The 23,055-nt window shown below is 44.5% G+C and overlaps 2 protein-coding genes across 6 annotated transcripts in view; both read right to left on the bottom strand.

Annotated features, from left to right (window-relative positions):
* The window catches only part of arhgef18b (rho/rac guanine nucleotide exchange factor (GEF) 18b), a 41,871-nt gene extending 35,778 nt beyond the window's left edge, over positions 1-6,093 (bottom strand). For 4 of the 5 annotated variants that reach the window (XM_048252117.1, XM_048252118.1, XM_048252119.1 and 1 more), the window contains exons 1-3: positions 4,381-4,750; positions 1,044-1,165; positions 93-601 (exon numbers count right to left, since the gene is read on the bottom strand). In XM_048252117.1, the coding sequence (XP_048108074.1) occupies positions 93-601; positions 1,044-1,165; positions 4,381-4,456 (707 nt within the window). In that variant the 5' untranslated portion in view covers positions 4,457-4,750. Of the gene's footprint in view, positions 1-92; positions 602-1,043; positions 1,166-4,380; positions 4,751-5,898 lie in introns of those variants that run through there. The other variant, XM_048252121.1, reaches the window with a different exon arrangement.
* A 1,551-nt stretch (positions 6,094-7,644) lies between these two features.
* Positions 7,645-23,055, bottom strand: part of insrb (insulin receptor b) — an 83,840-nt gene continuing 68,429 nt past the window's right edge. The window contains 11 exon segments of the mRNA XM_048252487.1: positions 7,645-15,269; positions 15,645-15,779; positions 15,956-16,085; positions 16,248-16,407; positions 16,507-16,617; positions 16,871-17,100; positions 17,397-17,464; positions 17,564-17,657; positions 18,346-18,505; positions 18,906-19,054; positions 19,335-19,627. Of these exon segments, the coding sequence (XP_048108444.1) occupies positions 14,915-15,269; positions 15,645-15,779; positions 15,956-16,085; positions 16,248-16,407; positions 16,507-16,617; positions 16,871-17,100; positions 17,397-17,464; positions 17,564-17,657; positions 18,346-18,505; positions 18,906-19,054; positions 19,335-19,627 (1,885 nt within the window). The 3' untranslated portion in view covers positions 7,645-14,914.

The following is a 23,055-nucleotide window of genomic DNA, read 5'->3' as shown; positions in this document are numbered from 1 at the left end:
TTCTCATAAATTTGTGTGAGCGAAACGTCACTGTGTCAATGAGGGCTGTAAATAAGCTCTAGAGCATTACATTAAAACAAGACCAGCCTCACCTTCTGCCCAAGTCTATGGGGGAAATCGGCATATCCCAGCTGTGTCTGCGGGACGTGGACATGGAGCGCACCAGCATGGGGATGTTGTCTGAGTCTGAGCAGTCCTGGGGCTCAGGGGCCTCAGGAGCCTCACGAGCCTCGGGGTCCCCCAGCTGCACTGTGGTATTGACCGTGACGGTGGGCTGCTCCGAGTCGCTGTGCTGTGGCTCCATTCTGCTGCTGAACTTCCAGGGGAGCTGGCTGTAGCTGGACACTGCAGGGTCTGTCGTATGAGAGCCCTGATCTACTATCTGGTACACGTGCAGTGTCGGGCTGAGCGTGTGCTCGCCTACGGGGGTGATGACGATGGACAGAGCTGTGGGCGGCGTCTGGCTGGTCACAGGCTCGGGCTGAAGGTCCCTGAAGAACTCAGAGTCTCTTAGAGACGCGTCGAGATTGAGGAGGTCCTCTGTGCTGCTGTCCACGTCCTGCCCTGGGTTCTCATAGTCACTCTCTGTTGAGCTGGGACTCTGTCACAGAGGGGAAAGATACACTTATCCACCATGTCAGCTTAGAGATTCATCATAGGTTGTTAGGTTTTTGTAGTGCAGGACTAACTCAAACATAAGATGAACCATGTATGGAAGGGTCTTTTTGTGGTTCATTAAAAAGGAATAATTTCAGGGGACAATATTACGGTGGAAATACTATTGACCAGAAAAAGAGTCCATGCAAATACAGTGTTTTATAGTGCTTCATTGACAAGAAATAGAGTCCATGCAAATACAGTGTTTTATAGTGCTTCATTGACAAGAAATAGAGTCCATGCAAATACAGTGTTTTATAGTGCTTCATTGACAAGAAATAGAGTCCATGCAAATACAGTGTTTTATAGTGCTTCATTGACAAGAAATAGAGTCCATGCAAATACAGTGTTTTATAGTGCTTCATAGAGATAAATTGTCTTCTTACCTGCTCCTCTGTCAGGCTAGTGAAGAAAACATCCTCTGCGATGGATGAAGGAGAGAGGGAAGAGGAAGACTCTGTCCCCGAGCCCAGGGTTGAAGGTGGGGCACATGGCTTACCTTCTGACCCTGCCAAACAAAACACCACACCAGAGCCTGATCAATAAACACACTCAGATTTGCACACTAACCTTACTGTAAACTCACCAGTACTGTGGTTGCCAAGTGTAAATAACATTAGCATCTGCTCTTGATTTTAAGGTCACAGCACGGCAGTAGTTTGCTACTCAGCCATACTCAGATTGTAAAGGCTGGTAAGATCATGCATTAAAGGTAGAGTCCACAATTTTATAAGACGGTACACTTTGTTGACAAATTCAGTAAAAATGGCTCCTCACGGAACACAATCTTCCAGTTGTGTGTTCTGTGTGTACACTCAAAAAACCTCAAGTCTCCCTCCGCTGCCCTGGCGCTGACTAGATGGGAAATAAGGTGGCTCGTGCCGAGTCATAAACAATTCCAACCAATCAATACATTGCCTCAGGAGCACGGAAGGGAGGGGTGTAATTTGATTGGTTGTTTTGCTCAAATATCAACAACCTTTTCAGAATCGCATTCTACCCTTAAGCTTTCAATCAGCGTACATTTTGGCTGGCATCTAGGCCATAACAGTGTATGTTGCTCATCAGATGGTTTTTGTTTTTGGGCCACTGTAACCACACGCTAGCAGATGGACACTGTTAGTCACACTCTAACAGTAAATGGAAATCAGATGATGTATTTTGTGTGCAGTCTGAAACAGACTGATGCTTACTCAGGGTTACTTGGGTTTGTCGTTAGAAATGGTAGCTAGTATGTTGCCTGTTTGTCTAGCATGGGAAGCTGGATTCAGCATTGACCTCTGCATATCTAAGGGGGAGGGGGCTTGTTTATAGAATAAGCGCACAAAAAGCTCCTTATTGCCACCATCGCATTAATAGATTCTGCAGTTCACATGACGTCAGAAATGGCAGAATGGCAGTTGTCCCTGGCAACTAAATTGAAAAAAGGTCCAAATTAACCCCATCATTTTAAAGAGAAATGAAAAGCTCCAAATTGTGCTTGAATATGAAAATGAAATCCTTCTCTAATCATAAGTTCTTTTTGGTTGCATCTGTTGGGACACACAACATAATCTTTATGAATCCATTTTTTTAAGGTCTGTGTCAGACTTAATAACGGTAACAAATTATTACTAATTGTTAAAATAACAATGAACAAATAACAAAATAAAATAATACAAAACAAAACAAAATAACAAAAGAAACTATTACTCATTGTTAAAATGAAAACTACACATCATCTCTTCCAGTAACACAGTGGGATTAGCTTGAGGTGCCCTCTGTGTCATGTACAGCAAGTGCCAAGAGGAATCCTAGACCCAGAGCCCAGTGTTGTGCGAGAGACATGTAGGGCTGTGGGGTGGGAGGGAGCCATGAGTTCAGCTTGGGATTATACCCATTCAGAGGAGGCCAGCCGGGATGGAAAGCAGACTTCCAAGGATCAGCGGCTGTTATAAACCAGGGCCTGTGCCTCGCACCCCCAAGCCAGACCGTCAAAGATGCTCTTCTCTAAACAATACGCAGACAGTAGCTCCGCCGCCGTATTTTCAGATGTAAATCACGTGTGCGCTGCTGAAGCGGCCGTGTCCAAGTACAGGCAGATTGTTTGTGTCCAAACTGCATTAGTTATAGTTTGTAAACCCATAACGCCAAGATGCTTGTTATGCTTGGGCCTCCTTTTATGGTCGGCCTGCCGCACTTTATAGTGGCGGGCTGAAAGTTAAACAGAGAGCCTCCCAAGCTGTCTTCAGTGTAGGGCCAGGCCGCTGCGCTGCAGACTCTCCGCCTGGACCGTGGCTGCCCACACAGGCCCGGAGAGGACGTCAGGTCCCGGCTGTTTAAACCCCACAGGTTAGCAAACTGGCCACACAAATCATTAAGTTATGTGAGTCAGAAGCTTATTTAACAGGATTACAAGGGGCGACGGGCAGACTGCACAGGCTGTTCCTGAGTCAACCTCAGGGGCTGTGTAACATGGCTCCACTATTTCATCCTTGAGGCATTCATGTAACCATATTAAAAAATAAACTGAAAGGCAGGTGAACTACGTTTCAAAAAAGTAAAAAATGAAACATGGTAAAGCCTGGCGAATAGTCAATATAATAATATAATGAGATCTTCATGTGAGCATAGATACAGTATGTCTTCTCACAATATAGACTTTAAAGTTTGCAATCACAGGAGGACACGGACGAGTTTTACAACATTTGGATTGCCGGTACATAAATGGTTGACAAAGATTCCACTGTCATCCTGTTATAGCAAAAACATGCGGAGGCCTTTCTCATAACACAACAACTGTCAGTTACCTCTGAATGCCACTTCCTCTTTGAGGTCTGTCAGGGAAATCCAACACACACACACACACACCCACACACACGTGGGCTGTGTCAGTGTGAAGCTCACATGAGTGCCCAGCCGGGTGACTTAAGGACTGACCCAGGAGGGCAAGCCCCAGCTGTTCCTATGCCACATATACTGTATCTGTCATAGGATCTGCTATCTCCTCCACATGCACCACCACAACTCACGCTCAAGTCACACAGGGCCTCCCAGAGTCCTTCCATCTGTCATGTATGTTCAGTGAAGCACAGCAGAGGAGGAAACCCACACAATGTAATGACCAGCGCGTGCTGGGAATCAAATGGCTTGGCCATGACATCACAGAAAGCAACAGTCTTTGAGACCTTGTTCTGGTCTAATACTGGTCAGCAAGTACCTTTTTCAAAAGTAGAGAAAAATAATTCTTGTGTCAGTCATTTAAATGGCTAGATGACTGATAACATACCATGCAATTTCAGACTAACTTTGCTCAACATGCTGACGTCTTATCTGACGTGCTGAAATAACCTCATTTATGATACCACTCATGCAAGTGGGTTGTTGTAAACAAATAAACATAGTAAAAAAATAAATGAAACAAGAATTTATAAATACAAAACAGTTTGAATCCTATTTTGAATCCAAAAGATTCAATACTATTCAAAGATATTCAAAGTCACTGAAAATTCCTATAAAAAGAATATACACTGTGCCTATTTAGAACACAATATGTCAGAGGACATGTGATAATAACACATCTGTGACTCTGTTATAAAAAATACCATAAAGATCAAAAAATAGAGAACTGACTTTTTACATTGGCACTGTCTGGAATGTTCAGCAGCAATAGCAAATACCAGGGAAGTGTGTTCAAAACAAAACAAAAACAAATAGCAGAACAGAAAGGCTAGCGCAATATACCTCTTTTGAAGGACCATCGTTTCATCCAGAGCTTGGAGAAAGATGGCCAGGAGTTGTTCAGGGGGGAGTCCGCCATGGCCGCTGAACTCGCCGAGAGCAACTTGAGCGAGCACAAGGCAGAGAGAGTCCCAGTGCGGGGTCAGGCAAGCAGTGAGGGATTATCTAACATATGATACAAACCCAGAGCCCCATAGCTCAGGCTGACAGCAACGATGGAAGGCAAGTGAGAGGGAGGGATGGAAAAGCAGTGGAGAGAGGGAGAGTGGAAGAGTGAGAGAGGGAGAGAAAGGGAAGAGGTGTGGCAGGAGGGTGGACTTAAGAAGTACAGAAGGGAAAACACCAGTCAAGCAGTCAAGACTGAGGAGGCACAGATGATGGCAGCAAACTTTCTATATGGTGCCTTTGTGATGTACTGTCGTTAGCAGGAGCATGAATGTCTCATTGCTGGCAAGTACTTGCCCATTGTATTATGTTGTGTCATATACAGTATAGAGTGTGTGACATTTCATGAGAACGGATGTAGTAGAACAGGCCTGCTGAGGAAGGTAGTGGTTTTATTTCATTCAGCATGGTCCGTATGACCTAGTTTGCAGGGAGCTCCCTGGATGTAACTCTCTGTATGAAAATATGCTTACATTTTTGCACAAACATTGTAACACTTTCATAACATAAGTGTTTTTTCCCCCCAAAAAGTACTCTTGATAATTCCATCATTATTCAACCGATTAAATCCTTTGACAGCAGAGAAGAAAAATATCCTGTTGTGTTATACATACAGTAAGACTCGTAACACTACATACGTTCAGGTTCTTGTCTTTTGCTTGTTACAAATAGCTGCTGTTACAAATAGCTGCATGTTTGTACAACACACAACCTCAGAACAGCAGAAAGTACAGCACCTTAACCACAACACAGCGCACCATAAGCAAGAGATGCATCTATAAAACCTGCCTTGCAGTTAGGACTGCTACAACTGTGACTGTATTTTACAAAGAAAAATAAAACACAACCCCAACATTAAAACACAACACATAAATATCCTCTCACAAACGACAAGGTAAATAAATACCAGAGTCATACCATATTCCACAAAAATACATTTCACTATTGCAAATGTAGGGTACTCTCTATGCCAGCTTTTGAACCTACCGATTCTGTTTAGTCAGTTCCTCATTGCATGGCAAGACCGGAATTGAAGAAACAGGCTTATGAAGTCAAATGACTGTGTGAAGTTGAAATCTATTCTGGATGTTCTCTGTTGGCTTTTCATGTTACTGTTTCTAGAATGCAGTAACACTTAAGTGATAGTGTTCACAATCTGTCAAATCTTATCACCGAAACCTGAATACTTTTTTGAGACAATAACAAGTGTGGTCAGGCAGTCTTTCCACCAAATGAACTATCTTCATGCCTTATGAGCTGTTGCAGATATGTTTAATGGAAATTGATGTGTTTATCTTATGCAACTGAACTGATATGCCAATCTAAAAAACAAAAGAAAAAGGAAAAAAAACTCACCGTTTTTCGTCAAGAATAACTGGCTGAAGACAGAGAACTCAAAGTTTTCCAGAGACCAATCAAGTGGTGTATGGATGCTCTCCTGGTCCAATATCAGTATCTCAGTACACACACACAGAGCAACCTCACAGAAGGTGTTTAATAGTCCTCCACTAAATACAAACTGCAAAGAAAAGGGTACGCTACAACGGCACAGCAGAGCTGTGAGCTTCCTCTTTTAAGAGGCCTCTCTCTCTCCGTAACTGCAGCCGAGGGCGTTCTGCTGAGTGTGTGAGTGTGCAGGCTCTGAGCGGTGTGAGACACACGCCAATGTGAAAATGAAAGGTGAACGGTGTACCTAAGGGTCACATCACCAGAGACGGCATGTGCACCACCCTAACACTGAAATTCAGAACATAACATTTAGAACATAACAGAGCATAAAAAAAGTCTGTGAAATGGTACCTGAGATCACCCTGGCACAGAATCTTGCACCAGTGAGTTTGTTTGTAGCCGACTGTCTTGTCCCTTCCTAAAGACCGAAGTCTGCTGGCACAGTGGTGTTTATGACAAAAAAAGTGGGTTAAGCAGACCTTGTTTCCGTGCCTGGCGGTTGCACTGGTGGTAGAAGTCAGAGTAGTTTCACCTCTCTGTAGTGGCAGCCCTGCAGAATGTGCACTGATGGACAGATAGTACCTCTTGCCTCACAGCTTTGGTCGCCTCTGCATTGTTACAGGCACAGTGAAAAGGCGCAAGACACTGTTTTGGTGAGAACATGCAGTTAGGATCAAATATGTCTGGACTTATCTCTAAGTCTTGTGGTGGTGAATGAACAGAAGTCAAGGGTATAGACTGCTTGGCGTGAAGTAACATCCGGCAGCCTTGACTGTTCTCATGAAACTGACAGCAGTACCTTCATAGAACAGTGACTATTACAGAAAAGAGAGGTGGCTTCTGGTTAAAGCTGTGCAAAAATACTAGCTCCAAAGTGTCTTTCTATCTATTAATATTACATAAGTTATAAATTGAGCCAAATTATTTTAATTTTACACAGACCGCTGTGGCAGGGCACCCAGTACAGCACATTAGTTTTTCTTTTCTGTGAAACACTGTGAAAAAAAACAACAGTGTGTCATCCAAGTGCTGCACTTCCCCTCCATGTGATGAAAGTGGTCAGTTCTCTTAGGTCAGTGTCATAGGTCTGGGTATTTCCTGGCCTGTAATGACAAGAAATCATCTCATGGGTGCCTACTCGGAAGACAGGTTTCTTTTTTTTCATTGGGTACTGCAGAATAAAAAAATACTGTAATCATTTTATTCATAATTTTAATATAAACAGTTAATTGTTGAATAATTTACACACAGCAAGATTTATTTTCATATCATTTCAACTTTATCTGTACTTGTCACTGCTTGGCTCTTCTTGAAAACATAGAAAAAATAAATTGTCAAGCGTTATCTAATCATGGCACATTTAGATTCTGTGTGAGTGGTCTGTGTGAGATAATAAATGTAGATTTGATAATAAATGTAGATCAGTACAGCACATTAGTTTTTCTTTTCTGTGAAACACTGAGAAAAAACAACAGTGTGTCATCCAAGTGCTGCACTTCCCCTCCATGTGATGAAAGTGGTCAGTTCTCTTAGGTCAGTGTCATAGGTCTGGGTATTTCCTGGCCTGTACTGACAAGAAATCATCTCATGGGTGCCTACTCGGAAGACAGGTTTCTTTTTCATTGGGTACTGCAGAATAAAAATACTCGCCAATCATTTTATTCATAATTTTAATATAAACAGTTAATTGTTGAATAATTTACACACAGCAAGATTTATTTTCATATCATTTCAACATTATCTGTACATGTCACTGCTTGGCTCTTCTTGAAAACATAGAAAAAATAAATTGTCAAGCGTTATCTAATCATGGCACATTTAGATTCTGTGTGAGTGGTCTGTGTGAGATAATAAATGTAGATTTGTGTGTGTGTGTGTGTGTGCATGAGAGAGAGAGAGAGAGAATGTGCATCTGTGTAAAAAACATACTGAGAATGTGTGTGTACGTGTAAGTGTGTGTCAACATATACTGACAGACTTGAATTTCATATCTCATATAGAGTGGCCCATTTGGATCCAGTGTGACGATGCATCTTTGTAGCCGTCAGTGGGTTAACCATGAACTCATACACTAAGCCTGTGGCTGCATATGAATCCATGTCAACAAACAATGTGTACACAATGTATTTGATCATACATCTGTGTCACCTACACAATACATGAGACAAGAACAGAGAGAGGTCTTTTACCAATACGACACACAACTTTCAGCACTGTGTGTGCAGAGAAGAGCAGCAGCATTTTGAAGAACACAGAGTTCGGAAGGATAGAAATCCTGTTTTTTTTGTGTTTCCTCTTTAAAAAGATGTGTTTGAGCTGGAGAGCGGCGAGTATGTATGAGTAGGTGCAGGCTGCTAAGAAAAAAGGGCATAACTACCGGCTCCCTTCACTTTTCAACATAGAAAATAATAATTTTTCAACCACCTGCCTTCCAACACACGTCAAACTTTAAACATGGACTACACATTTAAAAACGAAACAAAGGGGAAATAAACAAAAAACAAAAAAAACATACGTGACAGGTTTCAGCAAAGAAATGGCATTTCATAATATATGCCCATGATGTCGGTGTGATTTGGACATGATCAGTTTCTGTGGTGTGTTCATTAACACACAAGGGGTGTCCTGCAAGTCACACACATGGTGATTCACACCTCCTTCATGCCCTGAACCATGTGCTATCGCAATCACAGGGTGATCAGCTTCAGATCCTCATAATGTTGGGAAATTTATATAGATTAAAGATATATAAACGTGGCTTGTTACCCCGTAGCTTATTACACTTGTTTAGTCACTTCCAGAAGGAATGTGCAGTGGTCTTTCTTTTCCAGTTTTTTTTTTTTTTTTTTTTCAGTTTTGGAAAACAAATCTAAAAAAGGGACTCATCACTTTGGTCTAAGGTGGTCAAATAGAATTTCGTTTGACATCCCAGTAGGTCACAGAAGTGATAGTAAATACTGAGAGAGTGGATGTGAAAATTTTACTAAAGGGCGAGGGTTTGGGGTTACCCTTGATGAAAAGGTGCAGTCAGATTGAATTAACAAGCCTAAAAGGCAGACATTGCAAGCCCTGTCATCATTATCATCACCACCATCATCATCATCACCTGTGCTGCTTCTCACCAAAAAAGTGAACTGAAACCTCGATCAGATAGTGGGGTAGTTTCAGGAGCGATAGCCATCAAACATTTAATTTTATTAAAAAAAGTTATATACATTGATAACAATGTTAATTCCATAATGTACAAGAATAGTAAAAGTTTACAGTCAGAAAAAAAGGTAATTGTATTTGCCGTCCCTATTTTGGCTAAAAAATAAAAATAGAAATCAACATCTCTAGATGTAATATTTTTTTCTTTAAAACAAATAAAATGACATACAATGCCTTGTTCTCAACCTGTGCTGCATTGCTAGCTTGCTCTGTTAAACCACTTTAGAGTTCAAGACTAAATAAAATTTGCCAAAATTAAGTGCTTTTGTTTTAGGGGGCGATTACTGTTACGAGGTACAGTGGGAGGCTGTTTCATTTGTGAAAAGACAAGATTACAAGAATCACCTTGCTTGAATTAAACACCCGTTTAAGCCTTCTGCAGTGTGTGCATTTGGGACAAATGTACAATTACCAAAGTGCCATGCAATCGATGTTCAATTATATAATGCCATGTTACCCGCATGAGGGGTTCAAAGCACACAAAGCAAGCCAGAGCTTAGGCAAGTAGAGACAAGTTTCCTGCTTAAAAAAGAACAAAACATCATTCACAGACACCAATACAGTAACATGGAGCCAAGCAGGAAGATGTGATATATTTGTGTGTGTGTGTGTGTGTGTCATGTTTGCATTTTATCTACAACTATCATGTTACGAAATCTCTCAGCTTGTCTTTGAAAGATGCACTTTTGAGGATGCACAATGTGGCGTGGTTAAAACTCCAGTCAAGTGTCTGCCCAAGTCCATGAGCGACTTTGGAGACAATCGGTTTGAGTTGAGAGGGTCTGGTTGGGAGGACGCTTGAGAAATCTGCACAAGGCACTATGGGTGGGAGGACTGGCTTCACTCTGCCTTCCCGCTGTTGTACTACTACATTTGTCCATCAGAGGGCAGTAAACATTCAGCCAGTGTTCATGAGCAACCAGGGGGGAGTTGTTTTTCTTTTAACTTTCTCCCAACAGACTTGCAAAAGGTTCAGCAGCACTACCTTGATTACCCTTGCTAAAGGCAGAGATTGGCTTTTTTGCCATCCTCTCCCAACAGGTACTTCAGTCATGTCCCATCCCTTCTAACCCTAAAGAATCAGACTTCCCTGAGTACCGCTCACCCCAAGCCAGATTTTCACTTCAGAGTTTAACGTTTTATGGCACATGGGATTGTCCCAACAGAGCGCGCCGCCCCCTATCGAAGAGAATCCAATCGGAAACAATGGAGGCATGCTGTATGGTATGTCCCCAACCCCCCAATCTATGGCATTGTTGTAAGATGGTTCTTGATAATTCACAGTAGAAAAAGTACATTAACAAGAAGTCAAAAAAACCAGAACACAAACATAAAACTAACAAGAATCACATTCATAGCATAAACCAGAAGGCATTGGGTCCAAATTGAATTTCTTTCTCGTTTAGTGAAAGATATGTATTCACCAAATCAGCCCTCTTACTGTCAAGCGCTGTAGGACAGAACTGTGCCACAAATTCCCATCTCCCACAGCACAAGGCTTTATTTGGTACTAGAATATGATGTCTGTGTCCATGCACAACCTACTATTTCCTATTACCGTTAGAGGAGCAAGGAAAGTTCAGTTGGTCGTGAACCATTATTAAGAGCAAAATCAGGAGCATAGTGAACATGGTATTGACCACACTCATGCATCTCCCCCTCTGGTAATCTAACCACAAAGTTAATTACATGCCCCATACACAGAATTTCATAAATCATATTATAATTGGGCAATTTGGAATCTACAGCTTGGTATAGTTGCAAGAAGTGCTAGCTAATTGAAATTGGATGAACAGGTCCAAAATGTAAAAACTCTGGACTGCCACCTTTCACATAAGTGCTGGTATACAGTATTATAGCAATCCATGGCACAGTTACACTAAACAGAGCATCCCCACAAAAAATGCTTCTCTATTGTGCTTTCTAATACTTTTTGACACAGTCATAGTCATTAATTAGTAAATGTTGCCTTGAGGAAAACTCCGTCACCAAACTTTTGAATACATGCTAATACAAACGGAATTAAAACAGGGAGAGCCAATTTGAGATTAGATTGCAGAGTTCTGCGAGAGACGCGTTATCATCTTTGAATTTGTCAGTTTCTCATGTCATCAGTGATAAGCCCTCTTTAGGATGATCAGAGCAGGTGAACAGACTCACAAGTCTGACATCTGCCAAAACGACCATGTTAAAACACTGAGATGGGTAGGAGGACAGCGTGAGGGATAAAAGAGAGGGAGAAAGTGAGAGAGACAGAGAGAAAGAGAGAGAGAGAAAGAGAGATAGAGAGAGGGAGAAAGTGAGAGAGACAGAGAGAGAGAGAGAGAGAGAGAGAGAGAGAGAGAGAGAGAGAGAGAGAGAGAGAGAGAGAGAGAGAGCTAGCGAGAGAAGCAAGGCTTGACTAAAATTTCATACATACTGAGGTAGACTGCGTCCGATCAAAATAACAACAACAAAAGAATTTACCACAACACCAAACTCATTCTCCCCCTCTAGCTGTAACTCTCTTTTCAAACAATGGAAAAAAACTAAACAGGAGAGAAAACACTATTTTACCCAACACTGAATAATTCTTAAAACTTGTAGTAAAAAGCTAGCTGGGTTTTATACAATGATTATAATAAAAATAAATAAAATATCATCTGCCTTTTCAAAGATATGCTAATCTTCTGAATTAGAAATTCGCACATACACTTAACTTGACAACCATGACAAACTAAACATATCTGTCTTTTGTCATGGTAGTGTGTGTGCGAAATTGTGTGGGTGTAATTGTTTAGCTTTTTTCCTTTAACTTAAAACATCTTATTTATTATTTACAAACCTGGAAAATAGCCGATGAAAAAAAAAGGAAACTGATGCGGGTGGTGACGATATCGTAAAGCACTGTAGTCCGGTAATTAGATTTACATCTTGAAAAACAAAAACTGAGTATGCTGGTTTAACAGCAGCAAGTCCTTGTCAGTCCCCACACTCCTGCTTGCAGCTCCAGAAGTAGACTGGAGGCCGACTCCTCACATCTCGCCAACCCCGCTCTACGCACATAAATATATACACTCACAAACACACTATGTACACCAAGCCAAGTGTGCACAGATGTGGATAAATATTAACCAAGTTAAGCTTGGGCATCACCCACTGCCCCCTGTCTTGTGGCCACTACCTTGGGCTCTTGCAGAAGGCACAACTTGGAGGCCAAGGCATGCTTTGTCCAGAGAGAGATCCACCTGGAGGGGTCATTATTATGTGTTTGATACACCAGCTAATCACCTGCGTGGGCCAGAGACCCTTCCACACAGATGCTGTTCAAGGTGTGAGTGCTGCCTGTCTGATGAGTGAGTGTGTATAGCTCCCATAAGAACAACGAGCCTGATTAAGCGCAGGAATGTTTTCACGACTACTGGACATCTGATGTAAGGGTGGACACTCATGTGGACTTAGGGTGGACCATACACAAAGGCAGCTGGAAACCCTGGCAGGCATAAAAGAATGCCTCTTTCACTTAACCTGTCTTCAGCACCCAATCTAAAAAATTACCATCTGACATTAACATCAACATTGTCTGAACCCTTCACTGAAAACAAACACGCGGGGCAGAACTCATTTGTCTAGTATCTTCAAATATAAGCTAGTGTGATGGAAAACAACCTCATGTCAGATCAATGTCAGAATGGAGCTCCATCAACCCCCTGAAGCTGAGGACCCTCAGAATCTAGAAACGACCAGAACTGAGACTTAAGAGCATCTGCTACTCACCCCCCAATATTGCCTGAGGGGAAAGAGAGGCAGTGACATTGGGCAACACACTACAACCCAGGAATGTCTGTCCTCAATGAGAGCAAGCTCCGCTTCTATGAGGAGTCCTGAACTACATAGCGTAGTCTCCTGCCTCGTGTCACTGCAACACCCTAACAGCCTCCCACACACCTATGCAACCACGCCATCCTGAAGAGCTCACTGCTCAATGTACAGCTAGACAGGAAATCTAGAGCGTTCTTAACCACACGACCAAGAGCATGGCAGATTCTAGAGTTTGGTGGCCTCTTCGCTGCAGTGAGAAGAATTAGAGTTGCCTCTTCCTCATCTAGTGGGTGGATATGCCAAGATCAGAGGAGGGGTTATCCTTACAGACAATTGCTCACAATCAAAGAAACCTCTGGCTCTCAGAGATGGTAGTTACAGAGCTGGGGGATCATCAGTGATACGATGGTAAGCAGATGTGTGCATACTTCACATTAGCAGAAAAAAAGTCCAGACTAAGCTTTCAAATCATCCGGCCAAAACAAGCACTCAAAGCAAATAATTTCTCCCCCATTGATGATGACGCCCAACAGCCCAACATCAGTCTACGATGTTGTTACATAATATAGGAATTAGACAAAACAACACGGACAACCATAGACTACAGTCTCAGCTAGAGACAAAACAAAACATTTCTGACATCAAACACAACGTACTTCAAATAACAAGGGGGTGATTCTCTGACAATATGGACCTCAACACCATCAGCAAACCGGTTACAGCAACAAGCCAAATTGTTACTATGAGAGTTTGTTGCATGCAGTCTAGGAAAGAATCATCTTTTTGAATCCGAACACCTAGCCTCTCCCGTGCATTTATAATAGCCAAAAACAACCCTAGTGGGCAACTTAGAGCACTGTAGGTGAATTAGTATGACTTTTTGCAGGGGGTTAGAGTCATTTTCATAACATAATGAACAGATGATTGAAAAAATATCTTAAGAGCAAAGCTTCTGATGAAAGTAATACAAAAATTAACAATATAGAAAAGAAAAATCAACATCATGTATCTAGATATATAAAATACTGATGTGTCAATATTTTATACATCACATATATATTATATGTTTACACTATACCCACTATATGATATATCAAAGCAGCAGCTATTGGTCAGTTTGATGGACTATTTTGTCAAATTCTTAACTGTTTAAATATCCTTCAGCCATAATGCAAGGACACAGAAACAAAACTGAAAGGAGAAACAAAAATAAAGCAAATAAATTAATTATTTTTTTCACCAACAAACACCGCATGTATCCGCGTGAGGTTTGGAATTCTGCAGGACAAAAGCTTCCTCTACAAATAGGATGTTTGTTCTAAGAGTCTCTACTACCCCACAGATTCCAAACTCTTCAATCAGTTGTTCAAAGGAAATGAATACAAGCACTGATAGACACTTCTCTTTGATTATAGGCCACATATAAAAAAAGGCCACCATATGAAAAGATTTCAGTAAAGAAAGTGAACGAGAAAATTCTCAGAGGAGAGACGGGAAAGTCCGAGGAGGTCAAACACGAGGCAGTCATCTGGTTTGTGTAGTGTCTGTTCACAGTTCGCTTTGTCTTGTCTGTCTTTAGTTTTCCCCCCACTGACCAGTCTTGGAAACTTGGCAAAAGAGTGAGACAAAAATAATCGAAAGCCAAGGAAAGTTGTAGATGATCCGCATGAATGGTTCTTAGTTAAAGGTGTGCATGCACGTGGTAGCGATGAAGGAGAAAAAGGAAAAAAAAAAGTCCTGAGATCTGTGTTTTTGTTTTGAAGGGCATCTGCATAACGTATTGTAAATCATAAAAAATAATAATTATTAGAAAAACGAGGGACAGGTGAGAGGACAGGAAAGAAGAGAAAGGAAGAGGAAGAGGAAGAGAGAGAGAGAGAGCGAACTAGACAAAATAGTCAATCAGAAAACGTTAGGATGGGCTCGATCTGGGCAACGAAAGGATTCTTCCATTTTTCTTGCCCCCGTTCATGTGCGTGTAGGGCACGTGCTCGTCGTAGCTGCCCCGCAGACCCACCGAGGGGCCATTGTCTCTGCTTAGGTTGTCCTCGCGCTGCGAGTAGGACGACGGGTCCAGCGGGATGCTCTCCATGTTCTCGAAGTCCATGTCAAACTCCTCGGTCTCCGGTGGCTTGTTATCCTCGCTGTAGAAGAAGGATAGCTCCTGGAAGGAGGGGTGCAGGTCGTCCTTGATCATGTCGATGATCTCCTGGAAGCTGGGCCGCATCTGCGGGTTGTACTGCCAACACATCTGCATCAGGTTGTGTCTGTAAGACGGGGTGTTGAGACAGGGACAGGAACAGGGAGGAATGGCGTTAACCACACTGTGAAAATCACTTAGAGATGGATGGTTAAACCACACTAATCACTTGATGGATGGCTAAAACCCCTTAAAGGTGTGGGTTTTTGAACATTCTAACATATGATTCCGTTTCGCAACAATTCAAGGTTCTAAAATTCTATGTTGAATTCAATGAACCCAGATATTCTTAAGAACGCTCATTTTCCAACATTCCCGTCACACCGGTGTGACGGTGACGGTAGACCTTTAAGGGTTAACTTAAGATCTTAACTGAAATATCCCAAAATCCGAAGGGCATGTCTGCAGTGAAGTTCTGGTTATTGTCTTCAAAAGGACTTACATTCTCTCTGGGCAGTTATCTGGTCGGTCCAGGTATCCCCCGTCCATGACGAACTTCAGCACCTGCTCATTGGAGAGCCCTTGGTAGGGCTGCTCAGCTAGCGTGCTAACCTCCCATAACACCACCCCGAAAGACCTAAAAACCAAAGCAAACACACAGCACTGAGAACTGGCTTCCAGTTCAATAGCAAACTGGCAAACTAAAACAAGTAAAGAATCTTTTAGAGACAGGAAAAGAGTGGTGGCTCAGTCCTGCAGGTAAAAACCAGTGTGGGGGGACCACTGTGGCATGTGGGGCAATGATGGACCCACCAGCAGTCTGATCGGGCGGTGAAGACTCCGTCTTTCAGGGACTCTGGGGCCATCCACCTGACGGGCAACAGACCCTTCCCACCTTTCCGGTAATAATCAGTCTCATAGATGTCTCTGGTCATGCCAAAGTCTGAAAAGGAAAACACAGAAATTAATACCATTATTAACTGTCTTAATACCATTATTATACGTCTTCATAAGTGTTTCAAAACATTTCTATATCCTTCCAACTCTTCTATACTTCCAACTCCAACCAAAAATTAGCTATTTCATCTTCATGTTTGAAATGTACCTCCAATTTTCACTGTGTAATCCTCAGCCACCATGCAATTTCTGGCTGCCAGGTCTCTGTGGACAAACTTCTTGGCGTTGAGGTAGGCCATGCCGTCAGCTATCTCGCCCGCCAACTGAATCACCTCCTTTATAGTAGGTGGCGGGCGCCCTGGGTTATTCTATGGAACCACAAAACAAAGAAGCATTGAATTAGACAACATGGCAAAAATGATTCCATGAGGAGACCTGATATATTGGAAAAGGGGTGCGCCATTCACCTCAGCGTCTGGTCTCAGAGAGCGCAGGTAGCTCTTCAGATCGCCGTGAGTCATCAGCTCCATGACGACCAGCGTGGGCTGACCCTTGGACACCACCCCCAGCAGACGGACCTGTGTGAGAAGCAAATCCATACTTGTCTCCTTCATATTCACACACGGCACTCAAGCAGGCTCAGACTGATCAGGATCAAGGCCAGTCACCCAGCAGTTATTATGGATCACCTCAGTCTGCCTGCTTTGCCATGGTGAAACTTATTATACTGTGCACACCTCTGAATGTTGTACTAAATCTAGTAATTTCAGGATTTGTTTGCTGAGCTCTTGCAGTGAAGTCTCCAAGGGAGGCAAAGGGAGGTATTCTTACCACATGGTGGCAGCTGAAAGCCTTCATCACCGAGGCCTCGTTAAGGAACTCGATTCTCTCACGCAGGCTGGCCGACTCGTTGACCGTCTTCACGGCCACGCGGGTGTCCGGTTCTCCCTTGACGATGTCCTTGGCGATGCCTTCGTAGACCATGCCGAAGGAACCCTGCCCAAGTTCCCGCAGCACTGTGATCTTCTCCCGCGGAACTTCCCAGTCATCCGGAACATAGACTGTAGGTACGTAGTGGTGCACAGTTACATACCCACAACATATTTTGTGTTGTGTGTACATATGTAAACAGAACACATACACACATATACAGTACATCAATACATACAGAAGGGCTAACTTCTAACTAGCGAACACACACACACACAGTAAGATCTGCATCAAAACAGCAGAAAAACAATCAATTTCATCTTTCCTATACTTCAGTTCACCCAGTGATTAATTTGATCTTTTTATTTGTGTATTTGTGTGTGTGTGTGTGTGTGTGTGTAGGGGGGGGAGGGGGGGTTCTCCTTACCATCATTGGCGCTGATGTACTCTGGGTTGGAAGAGGCTATGAGAGGGCCACTGGGGCCTTCAATTTGCCTGGAACACACAAAGAGTTCCACACAAAGGTCAGTGACAACACCAAAAACTACCTAAGGGCATGACATGTATGCAATGTTTCATGTCAGGGAAACGTACTTCTTCTTGAACATGACGAACACTGTGCCTCCGATGCACAGCAGAAAGACGAAGCAGACCACGGGAGCGATGATGACCTTCATGCTCAAGTCTCCTGCGGGGAAACGAATAACCATGAGACCACTACCATAAGTACACCAACGGCACGTGGAACACAGGGGTTTACAACACAGCAATATACTGCACTGTCTAAAGCTGGGACGGATTATCAATGTCCACTGATGTGTAGTTAGCTCAAACATTCAGAGTCATGAAACAAATGAGAAAAATTGATTAAGATGCTGGCTAGTGTGGATGTGAGTAATTCAGTGACACCTCTCAGTCTCAACGGAGGCACTACATTCATCTTTGACCACAGTCTGACTACATTAAGGCCTACTCACACCAAGAATGATAACGATAACGATAACTATAACCATAACGATAAAAGCGTTCACTGAACAACGATAAACAAAATCTCTCCTTGTGTTAATGAATGTAACGGTTAACATTTGATGGGTTCTGATTGGCTATTAGCTTTTTATCTTTCTGAAAATCACTCTGGAAGTGATCTCCAACGATATCGTTCTTCATGTCGTTATAGTTATAGTTTATGTCTGAACATCATCATTCATATTAACGAGAACGATATTTATTTATAGTTATCGTTTTTGGTGTGAATGGGCCTTTAATCTGTGCATTTGAAGCAGCATTATGCCAGAGGCTTTGTCGAAAGAGGGGGGGGGGACAGTTTAAGGAGAGTCCGTTGTTTGGTGCTTATCCTGACTCCTCTCACGACTTACTGTCCGGCACAAAGAAGTAGGTGTAGTCCGTCCAGGAGCCGTTGCCGGCCAGAGAGGTGGCACGGATGCGCACGCTGTAGTTTCCTGGGTGTACCACGCGCAGCTTAAAGCCTTTCAGCTTGTCATAGGTGGTCCGAGACACACATTTGGGAGTCGTATCCTGATAGGAGGGACAGGACAGAAAAGGAAGAGAAAAGCAACATAAAAAAACGGAAGCATTTCATTTACGGCCCCATATGAACCCAAATTGCTTCCTGCCAGCCGAAGTTGGAGTGGACAGGCATAATATGCTATTTTCCGTGCTGTCACATTCCCGCCCATTTGTCTGGTTCCCATGGCAACTGAGACACTAGCGGTTCCCTGGGAGTTAGTCCCAATGTTGTTGTTTTTTTTTTGTAAAAATACATTCACAGCTCACCCAAAAACAGGCTGATGGACATTTCCATTTAACATTCACAGTAAAAAGGCATTCACAACCATGATGGTCGCCTGCGAGTGCATAAAAAGGGTGCATGAACATGACATTTGCCCATAGCAGCACTGTCTGGTGATGTACGTACTTCGGTGTCCGAGAGCCTCTTGTAGCTGACTTCGTAAAGGATGATGACAGCGTTTGGGGCTTTCGGCTCCTCCCATCGGATGTACACCAACTCAGGTTCATCTGGCAGCATATCGTAGGTCACCGGACCAGTGATATCATCAGCTTTTGCTAGAAATGAGTAAAAACAAAAACATGTATAGTAAAGCATGAAGCAATATAGATGTTAAATCAGACAAAAGATCAACATAGACATAATTCGGCATTCGGTCATTTGCTTTTGTAGAAGCAAATCATCAGTGACCAGGCTTAGGAAGAGCTCCTCTGCACTGCTAGATTACGCCACCCTGATGGCCATTTTCTGCTAATGTTTGATGAAATGAGTAGTCCAGGACAGCAACTCTTAACCCTGACCATAGCAGTTTGGTGAAGCAGCAGAAGAGGAACTCACGTTCAGGCATGGTGCGGGCGTTGACTAAAGTGGCCAAGCTGCAGCGCTTAACTTCGGTGGGGTGATTGCAGGCGTGGATCTCGATCTGGTAGCTGGTGAAGTGCTGCAGGCCAGAGATGACGGCCGACTCCTTCGAGACGTTGAGCACCAGCCGCTGGCCGGGCTCCTTGTCCTCGGGGTCGCCCCTCGTTGTCGAGCCGTTCTCGGGCGGGAGCAGGCTGGCGGGGGGCTTGGTGAGGAAGCTAGCCATTGTGGCGTTGGCCACGCCCACAGAGCGTCGGCGTCTGGATGGCCTGAGAGGGGGAGAGAGGGAGGAATTTTTTTTTTTACATCCAGCATGGTGAACAAATATCGATGAGGATAAAGAACAATAGGCCCAAGATTTCATTGGATAGAAGCAAAAAAGGAATCAACTAGATGAATTAACTCCCAGATACCACAACCAGTGAATTACATTTTCCATATGGTTAGTCACTTCGACAGGGCAGGTCCAAAAATTCCAACAGGACTGAAAAAATAAATAAATAAACGCATTGAATCCCTACAGACACAATGACCTCTCCTTCATAGGCGTCCCTCTACTGTTGGTTAAACATCACCAAAGACAGCACTAATACTATTCACCAGCAGATGGAGCTCTTGTGAAGCGCAGAATCTGGGCACAGAGGGGCTCGGAAGATGCTGGTACACACAGCAGCCTGGTCCCCCACTGAACAACTCCGAGAGAGAAGCAGCAGAGAGAAGAGCACCACCTCCAGCTCCAACGCCCCCTCCACGCCCCCCCCCCCCCCTTTTCATTCACCCAATTATTTTTTTGTCATCATAATGGAGTCCAACCGCGATGTACTTTCAATAAAAACAAGCTTCATGAAATTGGGTCAAAGTTGAAATGGAATATGTGCCATTGACATGGTACAATGAAACTCCAAAACACAAATAACTAAAAATGAAGGGCAAACTACAGTAAATAACTTAAAAGTTAAAGTTATTAGTATTAGGCTAGAGTCCTGAGGGAAAGAAAGTGTTTTCCTTGATTGCTGGTTGCGAGCTCAGGTTGCTGGTCATGAGCACAGACTTTCTTTTGCTTTGTGGGCATAGTTTAGCAGTGAAACAAAATGGGCACACCACTACGGTTGGCACGGGTGGCCCAGGGTTGTGGAATGTGGAGCGTTTGATGGCAACAGGGTCGTGGGGTTCACCCAACCGCTATCTCTCCGCACATCCAGCCACCTGCGCGCTGAAGGCTGTGGTATGCGGCCCCAGGGGTTGATGGGGGTACGGCAGGGTTATGAGGGGCCAGTGAGGTGACCTTCCCAAAACACGTCCCACCAGCCTGACCCCCAGTGTCTCCTGATGAACCTACTCCCCTCTATCGGGGAGAAAGCGGGTTGGGCTGGACGACCTGGCCGTTGCGCGGAGCGGAGGAGATTAAGTGGCCCTGCCGCCCCCCGGTGGGAGTCTAAACGGCAGGGATGGCGGTCTGCATGACTGCCCCTCAGACTGGCATCGATGGTAATGTGTACGGTAAGCGCTCCCACGGGAGGGGGGGTGGAAAGATGAGGAGAGGAGGAGAGAGCTGATGGGAGGAAGAGGGTAGCAGAGGAGGAGAGGAGGTGAAGAGGGGGAGGGTAGCAGAGGAGGAGGAAGGTGAAGAGGGGGAGAGGAGGTGAAGAGGGGGAGGGTAGCAGAGGAGGAGGAAGGTGAAGAGGGGGAGAGGAGGTGAAGAGGGGGAGAGGAGGTGGTGGGACAAATCAGAGGCAGCAGAGCAGCAGTAGCTCTGGTGCACACACAACACAAAAACACTTCTAACACCCACACACATACAACACTCAAGACCACACACACACACACACAGACAGGCACACATGTACACGACTAGACCCACTCACACAGATGCCTATACACACAAGCTAGCGGACATCTACATACAGACAGGTGCAGACACATGCACACCCACTCACCTTCTCTCTCTCACACACACACACACACACGAGCCATCTGGCCTAATATGACAACCCAGACATCGTCTGGTGCTGACAGAAAGCCATCATGGCCTCGCCTCTCTCTGTGCCACCCATTCAGTTTGTGACTGCCTGCCGCACACACACACACACACTCGCTCAGTGTGCGAGACTGTCTGCCAAGAGCGGGACTCAGAGTAATCTCCCGTCTGAGCGCGGCGGTTAGCGTGATTAACCCGCCGCAGCGGCCAGCCACTGCCAGATGAGCTCACAGCGCCCACAGAGCCGAGAGAGAGAGAGAGAGAGAGAGAGAGAGAGACAGAGAGAGACAGAGAGAGAGAGAGAGCAGACAGCAACCTGCTGCCCGGATGAACAAGCAAAGAGGGGGGGAGCGAATGAGGGGAAGAGGAGGGAAGAAGGAAAGGATGAGAAGAAAGGAGGCAGGTGGAAGGGGGGACAAGGAAGAACAAGGATGAGGAGAGTAGTGGAGGAGGAGAGAAAGGGGAGAAGAGCGGAGCGAGAAGAGAAGAGGAGAAAGCAAAGATGAAGTAGGCAGAGGGGGGAAGACTGGAAATTAGGGAAATAGGGACACATGAGGGAGAGGAGAGGAGAGGGGAGAAGAGGAAAGGAGAGTGGAGGAGAAAAGAGGAGCAGAGAGAGGAGAGGAGAGAGAGGAGAGGGGAGAGAGGAGAGGGGAGAAGAGAGGAGAGGGGAGAAGAGAGGAGAGGGGAGGAGGGGGAGAAGAGAAGAGGAAAGGAGAGTGGAGGAGAAAAGAGGAGCAGAGAGAGGAGAGGGGAGGAGAGGAGAGGGGAGAAGAGGTGAGGAAAAGAGAGGGAGAAGAAGAGAGGGGAGGAGAGGAGCAAAAGGGAGAGGGGAGGAGAATGTGGATGTTCAGCATTATTTTGAGTCTCCGCTGCTCCTGCAGTCAGGGCCGGCCACTCCTCCGGAGACTCAAGAGTACGGACAGACCAACTCCTCCCTGCCCAGGTGGCCGGACGGCCATCAACACATAAATCCCTCTTTCAGCCTCCAATGAGAGTGGCTGTCCACGCCGAACGCAAGGCCTATCCCTTGTGGCATGTTAGTATGGCATTTCAAACCCCTAATCATTTATTCAGAGGCGGCCCAAAAACAAGCTGCATTAAAACAAATGAGTATGGACGAATTAAGTAACTGGAAAAGCTCATCCTCTTTCATATCAAAGTGCATAGGGGAGAGAGAGAGACGGGGAGAGAGAGAGAGAGAGTGTGTGTGAGAGGGAGGGAGAGAAGGACTGTGTGAGAGAGAGAGAGAGAGAGAGTGTGTGAGAGAGGGAGAGAGAGAAAGAGAGTGAAGAAATGACCCCATCAAATTACGCCCGCCAACACTAGAGCACTGCACACAGAGGGACAGCCACAGCCTCGGTTTGGCAAATGGCGGCAGCCCCCCCCCCCCCCCCCACTGTCTGTCGTGGGGCTCACCGGTGCCGCCGTGCTTCTGCAAGAACAAACACAGGGGGGCACACACTCAGGACCCTTGGACTCAAGTGTCTGTCTGTGAGCCTCTCCTATGGGTGTCTGTGAGCCACTCCTATGGGTGTCTGTGAGCCATTTCTAAGGGTGTCTGTGAGCCATTTCTAAGGGTGTCTATGAGCCATTTCTAACGGTGTCTATGAGCCTCTCCTATGGGTGTCTATGAGCCATTTCTAAGGGTGTCTATGAGCCATTTCTAAGGGTGTCCTTTTCATCTTGTGGGAAAAGGCAGGATGGTGGCTTTGCTTG

The sequence above is a fragment of the Alosa alosa genome, chromosome 9, assembly GCF_017589495.1.
Source record: "Alosa alosa isolate M-15738 ecotype Scorff River chromosome 9, AALO_Geno_1.1, whole genome shotgun sequence".
Taxonomy (NCBI): domain Eukaryota; kingdom Metazoa; phylum Chordata; class Actinopteri; order Clupeiformes; family Clupeidae; genus Alosa; species Alosa alosa.
This window is presented reverse-complemented; position numbering and strand designations above follow the sequence as displayed.